Here is a 13,011-nt window from a genome sequence, read left to right on the forward strand (position 1 = left end):
TATAATACGCAGTATTCAACACATGTTGCTTTCCTGGTTTTATGTGATTTAAACTGGTCTCCCAGTTGGGCCCAGCTGGTGTTCATGTTGTTTAGCTGGTTAGCAAGATGATCTTCCAGCTTAAAATTTTGAAAAGTGGTAAAAAAGCCCATCTAAAACAGCCAACAGACCAGCCTAACTAGGCCTGGAGATCATTTGAAGCATTTAATGCTGATACTTGAGAAAATGTGTAAAATTCAGAGATTAAACAAATTCTTAAAAGGTCAGTGGCATGATTTGTTACATGTAACTTTCTTTCTTCTTTTTTTTAAGTGGAAAAACCTAGAAATTTGGGGACACTGGTTTTATGTACAGCTCTAAATACCACAGCCAAACCTTAACCCACACCTAAAAGAAATTTCTTAATTTAAAATAAATAACCTCATTTTGAATATTTTTTCTTATTTTATTTTTTTTTAACAAATGAGCATGTCCCCGAAAGTGAGGTTTTGTCAGCTTTAGCACATTTCTCCAGAATTTATTAGGTACAAGCATACACAATTAATAGTGCTTCTCAAAATACAGTCCTGACCAAGTATATAGGCTACATTTACAAAAATATTTTATTAAAAATAGATGTCAGCACTCTGTACAGTGTCAAAGAAGGGCAGGGATGTTATATTAACATCAATCTAGAAATTAATTGAAAACATAAGCTCTTTAAATATTAAACCAAATCCATTTTTCTGACTACACAGAATAGTACTTAATTGAAACATAAACTTGTTTGGTTGTAAGTGAAGATAGAGTCATGATGACTAGCACTGTCTGAGAAACAGAAGACACAAATGCACACCGGCATCTCAACAGCTGAAATATGAGGAATTCTGTTCAGTTAATGCCACTAATTTAGCATATTTGCACTCTAATTACTCACAAACGCTTCCTTTCTTTCATAATTATCTTCTACGATTATAAACTAAGACAAATTAATTTAAAATTTAAAATAATATACAATATTAGATAAAAAGCAACATTTGTGACATTCACCTAAGTAACGTGTTCACAGTTCATCATGTTACACTGTTTTCCTTTGTTCATGCAAAAGTCATGTATCTTATATGAATTAGAGCACAAATACACAAAACATTAATGCTCAATAGTAATGTATCTGCCTCTAGCTTCCAAAAATGGATTTGCAAAAATAGCAAACATGTTCAAACAGGTTTCCAGAGCACTCCCCCATCTGTCATTGGTTAAACTAACAGATAGCTCAGCCTCAAAATCACTCAATTGGTTGAGTAAGTGTTGCTATATTGGTATTCTCTAACAAACAGAGCAATCAAACTTCAAATGGCTTATTTATAGTTTGTTTCTGCATGTTGAGATGGTATAGTAAAACATATTTTAACAAAATATTAATGTTGAAAACTTCATTTTACAGCCAATTGAGGCAATTAACAGAGGTGTGCTTATTCTACAGATTGAATAAAAGAGTACTACATGAATAAATCTGTAATAATAATAAAGGGAGTTAAGAGTAGTCTTAAAGGGACAGTTCACCCACAAATTAACATTCTCATCATTTAATCATCCTCATGTAATTCCAAATCTTGACTTTCTTCTGCAGAAAACAAAAGAAGATATTTTGAAGAACTGGTTTTGTCTACACAATGTAAGACAGTGAGGTCCAAAACAACACTGCCCTCCACTGTTATACTATATGGTCAAAAAAAAAAAAAAAATCTTTGGTGTACAACAGAAGAAAGAAATACATATAGCATACAAAGTGTAAATTTTTGGGTGAACTATCCCTTACATCAACATTATGAAATCGTCAACTTTATGTCACGTTACTTGGTGAAGTTTTAGGTCACTGTTACATTGTTACATCTACATAAAAACAAAATCAATGGAAAATGTTGTGTTTTAACAATTTGGCTTTTCACACTGCACAGTAAACAGCATTAACTAAAACTGTGACTCGATGCTAAAAATATAGTGATTTCTGGGGTACTACATTTAAGTATTTTCTTTATTAACCACAAATTATAAAATGCATATTGAAATGTACATACTTGATTGAAATATAATATACATGAGAAAAAGGACCCAATTTACTGTATGTCCAAAACACAACGTGTAGCTATATAAATGGGTTAACTTGCCTGGATTTAGTCAGATTAACTGAAACAGAAAGTGTATTTTCCACACATTTCCTGCTAAATTATGTGCATACCAAAAATGCTAAACATGCCGCTTATGTGTGCAGTGTGTAGCCAGTTAACATGGCTGCTTATTCCATTTACTTTGCTTGTTCTGATTTCAACCTAAAAAAAGGAAAACACATTTTTCCACATAATCAATGAAGAGTTCCATTTTTTTTTAACACAGAGAAATGTTTGAAATAGTTTGTGTGTGTGTGTGTGTGTGTGTGTGTGTGTGTGAGGAGCATCCTCAAAGCAACATTAGCAACTTCTTATAAAAACATTTGGCCAAACAAATGAACAAAAATGCTCAAATCCAGGTGATGCAACAGAAGAAGAGAAGAGAAAGGTAGTGTGTAAATCACACAGTCCTTGCACAGTGTTTGTGAGGGTTATTCTGATTTGTGGCAGTAGATGTCTTTGAGAGCTTTAAGCTCCTCTATAAGAGTCTTATTCTGGTTTTCCAGCACAGCAACACGATTCTCCAAGCACTTCACGTATTCTTTCTTCTTTTTGCGACACTCGCGCGCAGCCTCCCTATGAAACACAAATAAAAGGTCAAACATGAACATGCACATCAGCATACACACATGAATCACTGAGACTCAGATGTGTGGGTACCTGTTCTTCATGAGGCGGACTTCTCTCTTTCGTGTGGCCTCCTCTGCGTTCTGCTGTGGGATATGCATCGTCCCCGGTGAGGCTGCCATAACAACGCCTGGTGGTAACCCTGACGATGGGGAGCGGATCTGATATGCTGGCATGTCTCCTGTGGCAGCTACATGCACAAATGAATACCCAAATGAATTATTTAACAGATAAATGGGTAACATTTGAATTAATCATAGTTAATGTTCACGTCTACATAGTAATTAATCCATCAGAAATGAAAATGAACAGTACTCTATTTATAAATGAACACTCCATAAACTGTAATAATTGCTGTAAAAAATTTACCATTTTTGGTGGTCAAAGGTGTAACAAACAATATTTTTTGTCTTAACATCTCTGTCTTAAGATCAGAGGTGATATATATATATATATATATATATATATATATATATATATATATATATATATATATATATATATACTTGTGCTAAGACATTGAAAATGTTTTATTTTATTCATTAAATGTATTATTACTATTATATCTGAAAACAGTCCACAGGGTTACGTTTTTAAAATAGTATTTAAATATAATAATTATTTTTGCAATTCTGGAAAAAAAATTATATATGTATTAAAATTTTATAAACTATATAAATTATATAAAAATTATATTTTTTTTTACTTCCCCCCCCCCCCTTATTGCAAAAATAATGATTTTTATATCCTATTTTAAATATATATATATATATATATATATATATATATATATGTATGTATATATATATATATATATGTATATGTATATATATATATATATATATATATATATATATATATATATATACATATATATACATATATATATGTATATATATATATATATATATATATATATATATATATATAAAATCATATGGGAACAGTGTCTATTTAAGTTATTATTTTGAGTAAATAGCATATATTATTCTATCTAATTTTATTTATTTATTGCAGTTCTGTTTAGTGCTAACTAGTGAAGAAAGACACTTACTGAAAATTATCCATTGACCAGGAATATTTCATCTGACCAATAAAAAGGCATATAACACTGAATCTAACCAATCAGCTGTGACTTCTATTGTCACCAGGCTTAAAAAGCAGGTCCATTTGGATTCATTAGTTTATGCAATAAATTCAAAACAATATCAACAAGCAGTTACATAAAAGACTTCACATCCGCCCATCGACACAACATTAAAAACACCTTAAGCAACACTGAAAGAACACAATTAATAAGGCTACAACAAAAAAGTTGCTGGTACTGTACAAGTTCCCAGCAGTAAATGTCCTTCAGCAAACTGGATATGATGTGTGTGTGCGCGTTTGTTATCAGACAATGTGACAAAATGCTGACGTCACCACATGCGTCGTTGCCCCAACCCCCACCCGACTCCCTCGCTCTCTCCGCCTCTCCCTCTCTCTCCGTCTCAGCTTCGGACGGCTTCCAGGAAACAGACTGACGTCAAACAGAAAGCCAACCCAAACCCCCCCCCCCCTCCCCCCACACTCCCGCTTCTCATTCTCTCGCTGCTTCTTTCTCTCTCTCTCACACTCTCTCTCTCAATGATTCATGAGTGTGAATAAACAGGCAGATTTGGCAGCCTGATTTCGTAAAACACAAAATGTCAATGAGTGTGTTTATGACTGAGAATAAAGTTTCAGCCACATAAAAGGAATCAACCAAAAGAAGCACAAAAACATGTCATTCTTCCAGTGTCTGTAGACTGATTTTCTCAGAATGTTTATAAACTTTTGCACATGATAAAACTTTTTATCAGCACTGCAGGAACCAACACTTATTAACAGTAATATTTGCTGTATTTTAATTATTACAGCCTATTGTTATTTTGTTAACTACATTACTTTTGAAACTGCTGACATTTTCTGCAGGGACAACCAATACTCAAAAAAAAAAAAATTCATAATCATAATTATTGTCATTAATATATTACATATTTTATAATCTTTATAATAATATAATTACTACTTTAAAAATTATACTTATTATTATACGTGCATTATTAATATATGAACTCATATTAATTGAGAGATTGCAGGATCATTTAAAAATGGCTAATAAAAGAAAAAAGTGTAAAGTAACTAAAACTGCAACTAAACCAAATGTTCCATATTCATAAAAAACAACAACACAAAGAAATTCTCCTTTATTTCATCTTTAGCTGCTATTAGCTTATTTATCAAATAAAAACATACAAAACTTCAGGAATGCATAAACATAAATAAATACATTAGCATTGCACTTGCTTTTCCCTTATAAAACACACACACACATAGACTCACCTGACTCCGTCTCTTCCCCAGTCACTGCCATCTCTATGCTGAAATAATCCAGTGGTAATTGTTTTTGAGCACTATCTTCTATGTTTCCTCTTTATTTCCTCTTAAAGCCTTCTCTTCCTTCCAGCTGGCTGAGTGAGTTTCTCTCTCATTCACTCTTTTTGACTGTCTTAGTTTAAGTTGTGACACTAAGTGTTTTGCCTGTGATCCTGCCTCCCTCTTTCTCTCTCTCTCTCTCCCTCCCTCTCCCTCTCTCTATCAGATTACTATTAAGAGCATTGACATCACTATGACATCACGGCAGTCTCACAGGGAAATAACACAATGTCTCTGGAGAATGCCCTCCCCACATGTGTGTGTGTGTGTGTGTGTGTGTGTGTGTGTGTGTGTATGTGTGTGTGTGTGTGTGTGTGTGTAAGAAGACACTTGCTTTGTAATTAAACATCCATGCTTAAATTCGTGACCTGAGGGAAATTAAAACCGACATCTAACAAACTGTGGAACTGCATGAAATTTTAATATTTAGGTTCATAGTAGAAAAAGAGAAGAGAATAGAATAGAAGAGAAGAAGGAGGGAGAAGTTGTTGAGCTTGGTGTATTTTTAGATCATGATGACGCAAAAGCATTTCAGCACAAACAAAAGGATACTGTGCCCATTTCACCTCATAACACTAACACAGGCATAACAATTGAAATGGCACACACACACACACACACACACACACACACACACAGAAATATCAGCTATTCTATAACACTGTTAACATACATAACTCCAAATATATATTTAATTCATATCGGTTTTATTAGGACTGAAATAATTTGAAACACACTGTCTTTTTAGTATACTGTTTTGTTTGCAGTAAAATACTACACATTATATTATTGCCTATTATTTATTCATAAATGCATATGTACATAAAAAAACCATACATTTATATTAGTGTAAATTCTTAAATATTAAAACAATAACAAATATTATACTTTATAATATTACATATTATATGAATTAAATATTACTAAATAATTAAGTACTATATTTATATTTGTATTAGGGCTCGACCGATTATCGGCGGCAATATTAAGCATTTTTATGGTTATCTGTATTGTCCTTATTACAACTGATTTGCCAATAAAACTATCTAAAAGCATTTAAAGAAAGTTTTTGTCAAAGCATTTGCTATTCTTAATTTTGACATTAATTTTCATTTTTACACCAGATATATACCGGCTCAAAATATCGGTTTATCGGTCTGCTTGATCTGTAATAATCGTGGACATCCACTCTTAAAAACACACATCGGTTGTACCTAATTTATATAAAAACTACCTCACTAAATGTAACATTTGTACGTTAGATTTATGCTTATATAACAAGCAAAAAAACTGTTTGCCCCACAGCGTAAGAGCAAACAGATAATTAAAAATATTTGAAATATCACAAGGATGTTTAGATATTTTACTGAAAAACAGGACCAAAATATTGATTAAGAAAATGATTTTTGCAATATTCAGCACAAAGACTGTACCAGGGTATCAGGGTACAATTATTATTATAGATATCAAAGGTATTACTCAAAGCTCATATTAAAAGTTGGATTTCCCAGAAATAGTAAGTCTTTATCCTTATCTTTGCAAATCAATGAGATTTTCAGTCGTAGTTTATCAATGTCACTTCACAAAAAAATTTAACAAGTTTCGTCTCACTTACTGCAAAGTATGCAACTTCAGCACCTAATAAAACAAGTCTAACAAGTTTCCCACAATGCAACGTTCAGTTCAGTGTCCTTCATCATCAGCAAAAAAAAAAAAATACAATTAACCTCTTCCTGACTGACTTCAGAAACAAACAAACAAACAAAAAGTTAATAAAAGTTCAAGTGTCTTACCCTGAACGAGCACCTGTCCAGAGGTCAGCAGTAGCTGTTGGCCGGGGTCTCCAGGCTGGGAGCCGTACTGCAGGATAGTGGCCCCAGACTGCGGAGTGGTGGGGCTGGGAAGAGTCAGAGCCTGAACCCCCTGCAGGGCCTCTCCTCCAGGGCCAGCCAGCTGTATCGCTCCACCCTGAGTGATTGCAACTGTACAGACACAAAAGAGTTAGTCTTGAATAGTCCCAAACACCTGCTATAACACATGATAAGGGTTTAGTTCATTTGGAAAACATTTGCGCAGCATCAAATATATATTGGTATTTCGTAAGAATGGGCTGATAAACAACAAAACCCCTCTTTTTTTAAGGGTAATTCACATTTCATGCTGCACAAACACATAATAGTTAATGAGAGATGAACTCAGGCGTACTGTATTGCCCGGAGCTGGTCTGGTAGATTGAAGATGATGACATCACTGTAGCAACACTGGAAGTGGCCAGGGTTTCTTCTTCCACTTTCTCCTCTTCCTCTATCTTTGGCACGGCACGTACATCTGATGACAACTCATTCAAAATTTTCCTGAAAATGCATATGTATCTATCAGAATATGTCGCTAAATTTCAGGAAATTCTGTCAAAAAAATATTGTGTGCTTATGGTGTATGGATTTCTGGGCATTACTGGATTCGGAGTATTTTGTTGTTAAATGCAGGGATGATAAGAATGATGTCAGGTCATGAGGTCATGCTATTGTTAACTTAAACTATTAAAACGAATCATTTTCAGTAAATAAAAGAACGCTTAAATGAAATAAAATACTATTTGATAATATTAGAAAGGTTGTCTTGGCAACTACAGTAGATGAAGAACCTGAAGATACATAAAATACAAGGTAATTCAAAATATAAAAAATACTATATATATAATACTATAATACTAGTCCATAAATATTGCAAAAAATGTCGCTCAAGAACTGATCTCACCTGTAAGATGGTCGTCTGGACAGAATCTCCCTTCTCTTCTGAGGATCTGATGGGTTTGAACCCGTTCCACCAGTATCAACAACTACCTAAAAACATCCAAACACACATATGCACGTCTTCATTCCAAATGAGCCTTTAAAAGATTTTAAAAGCACTAGTGAAGGGGGAAATTATCAGCAAATAACAGCTATATAGACTGCTTTTTTGCCAAGGCTTTAATGTACAGGACATTTTTTTTTTTATATATATTTTGGGATATACAGTACTGATGTCAGAAAAAAAGTCATATGAGTTTGAAGTGACACAAGAGTTCATAAATATTTATTTAAAAACAATGCATGCATAAGAAAATGGATTTCTCTTGAGATAACCACTGTGCCAGTGACCATGAGTCTTTGCCTCCTGAGCAGATTTGTTTTGTCTGACGTGACCTTTGTGTGTGCGTGTGACCAACAAGATCCGATGCATTGACTCTCCCCGTTACTCAAATCTCATTATTGCTCCATACAGCTACTCTCACTCTTCTTGTAACTATGTCAATCTGCTTTTCCTTCATCCCATTGATCTCAGGATGAGTTAAAACGGCCTGCGATTGGCTACAGCTCTAACTACTGCAATGTGATTGGTCAGTCTCTCCAAGTGAAGGAACAGGTAAATGAATAACAGGATTGTGCTTCAATCGCTCACATATCAGCCACGTTTTGGTTTAATAAGAGTGGACTTTAGAAACGGTAACTTTTACTAAGATTTGTATTTGGAATAGTCCTTTACAAATCCCTTACATCTATACACAAAAAACCTGTATGTGTGTACCTGCACAGTTTTTATCTGAGGTGATTGGATAACAGAGGGCTGTGTGCTCTGAATGACTTCCTGCACCTGTAGTGTCTGTCCATCAGGTAATGACCCCACAGACACACCCTCATTCACCTGAGAGAGAGACAGAGACAGAGACAGTAAAAAATGTCTGACACTATTTAGCCCAGTATTTTTATTGTTAACTAAAACTGTCCAAATTTCATTTTCAAAATGAATTGAAATAAAGCTGAAATAACATAAAACTTAATACATATTTGATAAAAAGCTTAAATTTAAACAAACTGAAACTAAAATTAAAACTGATAAATGAAATAAATTGTCATTTCTTGAACAAATAAATGTTAACTGATAAAATAATCAAATATAATAATACAAAAAAAAATATTAAAAATCATTTTATTTCAGCTCATTGCCAAGGAAAAAAATTCACGTTTACCTTGAGGTACTAAAGTAATTTTCAATATTAATAAAACTAATCATAAATACATTATATAAAAATAAAAAGACAAAATAAAAAATAAAAATTACTGGAGGTTTAACAAAAAATTTAATTAATATAAAAAAAATGACTTAAACTAATTAAAACTTAAATAGCATTTTAATGATACTAAAATACACTGTTGAAAACTAACCTAAAATAAATAGAAGTAGAAGTACTAAAACAACTAAAACGGCAATAAAAATAAAGATTAAAATATTAAATAAAATATTTTTAAAAATGTAAAAAATTAAATAGCTAAAGCACATAAAAAAATTCTTACTAGAATTTAAATGAACAATATAATTTATTAAATATAAATTATTCTTAAACAAAAATAAAAACTAACTCAAATGATTACGGTAATTAATAATTTAATAGTCAATAAATAATACTAAAATAACACTTCCATTTAAAACAATAAAGTCACATTTTGATTCAATAGGACAGTGTTTTAGAAGAGAAGTGAAGTGGGAGATAGGGAGCCGGGGCAGTATCGGGAGAGATCCATGTGCCGGGACTCGAACTAAGGAGGCCCGAAGTGCAACGACGTTATATGTTGGTGTACAGCCCACAAGGCTATTGAACTCTTTTTTAATATTTAATCTGTGAATATTTCAGTCTTAAACCACACATCAAGTACCATGGTATAACCATGTTTTTTAGACAAAGTCTCATAATAATAGTATGTTTTTTTTATGGTAATACCATTATTATTATTATGTTATGGATATTAACATCCACTACCATTTTAAGTAACCTGAAGATCCACATAAATCCTGTGTTATCTGAATACAATAATCAAACCATCTCATAGCAGAAACTGAAACCCAGCATCACTGTACCATTGTACCACCTCAGCACTTTGTCCTAAGGATTGGAATGTGTAATAGTATCTGTAAATAAGATTTTGACACATTTTATCAAGAATATGTGTTTCAGTGTGGCATGATCTGTAACAGGCTGTTTATATACACTGTGGTATTGTATATATGGTTATATATGGTAACAGGTGTTATATCTGTGTAAGGCTTGGAGCTGTGCGAGTGGATCAGAGTCTGACTGTACCTCACTTGTTACTTTCTCAGTTGCATTGGTTTCCTGTTGCGCTATGGTTGCAGTTTCCATGGAGATCGGCCTGGCAACAGAGCAGACAGGAAATGCACAGTCAGCGCTCTGCAGAGTCACATGTCACAAGATTTTAAACAGCCAAATGCATTTCACATAACAATCCATTATTTTCAATCCAATCTAATGGTTCAAAATGTGAAGGTCTGCGTTTGTGAGTACTCGTGTTGAAATGTTCATGCATTTGTGAAACTTGTGAAGCAGTTTCTTCTTTTGCACAGTGGAGGTTTTCATCTTCTGACAGTGTAAATGGGCGTGTTTACCCTCATGTTATAAGGCTTTCCCTAACCTTATGAAAAATGCATGACAACGCTTTAATACTATTTATTAATTGGATTTAAATAAGTGAGAGAAACTTATCAAAATAACTCGAAGGGAAAATAAATTAATGTATAAATTAATTTCTATACTATACTTCACTATTTTTTGCAGGCATCATTTTACAGAGTGTGAAAAAGTAATGAATAAAAAAAAAACGAAATAATGTAAAATACAATACTGGTTTGGTTTATTATTATCAGAAATTGTGCCCGCGTAAAAACAGCGAGCTGTAACGGCCGCGAGCACTTCCTCATTCTTTCTGAACGGTTCTTGGCCACAGTGAGTGCACAAACTTATAAGGAAATATGAGGAAACATATTTTACTCCATTGCTTTACCATTCTGAGATTATTCCTTCCAGTGTTAATTTAAGGGTGTTTTACGTCAGTGCTCGCTTAACTTCTGTTCCCTCGCTGGACTGATAGAACAAACGCGCGCAAACTTTAAACAGCTCGCGCTTATGCAACAGCAAACTGTGGCAAGAGGATATGACATACATAACTGCAACATTCATGGGTTGATAAATAAACACCGGAGAGTAAAGCAACTTGCACAGTTTTAGGCTCTTTAGGCAAAGCTGTCTAACCTTACTGTATTTATTTGCATAGTCCTGGACCAAGCTGCGTCATTCCACACAGCCTCAATGCATTTTTAATATCTCCTAAGTTACACTGCATTTAACTTGACCTTGTCGCTTTGTTACTTATATTATATTTCAGAGTAACTCTGATTATTATTTTTAAACACTCAGAATATGAAATCTGCGCGCTTTTCGTTATTCGATGGTTTATTTTCTTGTCAACAGTAGCCTAGTTTAATGCAGGTCACAGCAGGAACCGCGTCCCAGACAGCTTCTTCGCCTCGCTGCACATATTACACTGAGAAACTAATTTAACAGAAGCTACATGTTCGTTTTTGTGCGCTCATCTCTAGATCCTCTCTGGCGGGTGGCGGCAGATCGACATGCCAGCAATAACTTACCCGAGTTTTACGTAGAGTCTCGTCACTCGTTACGGGTGGAGAGGAAGCCCGACTCACTGCACACGTAGAGCCCACGTCAGCTCTGATGATGCGCCTGGGAAATGTGGACTATGCAGCCGGAGGCCTCGACAACACACACACACACGCACATCCAGGCCCGGCTGCAGGATGAAATGACTGAGGGGGCATGTGAAATTGTTAAGGGGGCTTAACTTTATTACACCATCAAAATGCTTTGATGGCTGTCATGTTCATCAGCTGTACTCTCAATCACAGTTTCAGTGTCCTTTTTGTGGTCTGAAATACGCTGCATATACTTTATGTCCATTTTTAATGATATTAATGATAATTCACATTTTAGCTGAAACTGAATTGCTGATAATATCACATGTTCAGATATTTGCTCTACAGACACCGAATGGCGCGGGGTTGGATAAAACCACGCCCCTTGCTTTAAATTTAAACAACTGTATTTTCCATGTGACTTAAAGCTGCAGTCGGTAACTTTTGCCGCTCTAGCGGTTAATAAACAGAACTGCTTGCGTCTTGCGGAAGAACATCGTAGCCGGATCTACTTCTCTCTGTTTATGTCTATGAAGAATCACAAAGGTACTGGGTTACTCCGCCGCGGTACCCCCGAAGCAATCTAAAATAGTCCGAATATAAACACTTATTATAGGAGCACCCTAGTGATTCAGGACAAGCCAAAAACACGGTTTGGAAAATGGATTCATGGTGTACTCGCTTATTATATACATTTTTCTACATTTTGAACACAAACAAAGTTACGGACCGCAGCTCTGATTGGTTGTTTTTTACCGGGAGCGATGGGATGAGCCAGATGAGCTTGATTTTTTTCACAGATTATCTGTCTCATATTCTACTGTCAGGACATAATAACAGGTTTAATAAATATGTAAAAAAAATTTTTTTTACAAAAGTTCCCTACAGCACCTTTAATACCCACATCAGGAAATCACACAGCCTATAAAAGATAAGCCAGCCTCATTTATTATGAATAATTAACCCTTTCACACTAAAGTTTAAAATATTCTAACTGACTCATGAGAGTAAGATTTTTCAAGGCTACAGTTATTTTAGAACGTTCCCCCTTAATGTTTCCATGGCAACGCGTCATATTTGTCACGTGAAACACCGCAGTCACAATAATAACACTGTATAATGCTGTGTTCACACCAAACGCGAATAGAGCGTCTGGCGCGAATGATTTCAATGTTAAGTCAATGCAAAGGCGCGTTTACGCGCGTCTGGAGGTCTCGCGGCGCGAATGGGGCGT

At 34.4% G+C, this 13,011-nt stretch overlaps 1 protein-coding gene across 5 annotated transcripts; it reads right to left on the reverse strand.

Moving 5' to 3' along the window:
* Positions 1-579: 579 nt before the first annotated feature.
* On the reverse strand, positions 580-11,862 carry LOC113114083 (cAMP-responsive element modulator-like). 5 transcript variants are annotated; one of them, XM_026280832.1, is made up of 8 exons: positions 11,715-11,862; positions 10,354-10,423; positions 8,868-8,918; positions 7,989-8,074; positions 7,437-7,585; positions 7,025-7,213; positions 2,808-2,964; positions 580-2,723 (listed from the first exon to the last, which is right to left on the reverse strand). In XM_026280832.1, exons 2-8 carry the CDS (start codon positions 10,411-10,413, stop codon positions 2,579-2,581), a joined length of 837 nt encoding a protein of 278 aa, XP_026136617.1. In that variant the 5' UTR covers positions 10,414-10,423; positions 11,715-11,862; the 3' UTR covers positions 580-2,578. The 5 variants fall into 5 exon arrangements, with proteins under 5 accessions (XP_026136617.1, XP_026136598.1, XP_026136609.1 ...); XM_026280813.1 differs by having other exon boundaries at positions 8,802-8,918; XM_026280824.1 differs by having other exon boundaries at positions 8,802-8,918; positions 10,354-10,461; positions 11,715-11,855.
* Positions 11,863-13,011: the final 1,149 nt, after the last annotated feature.

The sequence above is a fragment of the Carassius auratus genome, chromosome 2, assembly GCF_003368295.1.
Source record: "Carassius auratus strain Wakin chromosome 2, ASM336829v1, whole genome shotgun sequence".
Lineage (NCBI taxonomy): Eukaryota > Metazoa > Chordata > Actinopteri > Cypriniformes > Cyprinidae > Carassius > Carassius auratus.

Coding starts and splice junctions, on each gene's coding strand:
- LOC113114083 (XM_026280813.1), bottom strand. CDS start 10,413: ATGGAAACTGCAACCATAGCGCAACAGGAAACCAATGCAACTGAGAAA. Junction 8,919..10,353: donor CTGAGAAAGTAACAAGTGAG/GTACAGTCAGAC, acceptor TCTCTCTCTCAG/GTGAATGAGGGTGTGTCTGT. Junction 8,075..8,801: donor CTCAGATAAAAACTGTGCAG/GTACACACATAC, acceptor GGATGTTTTTAG/GTAGTTGTTGATACTGGTGG.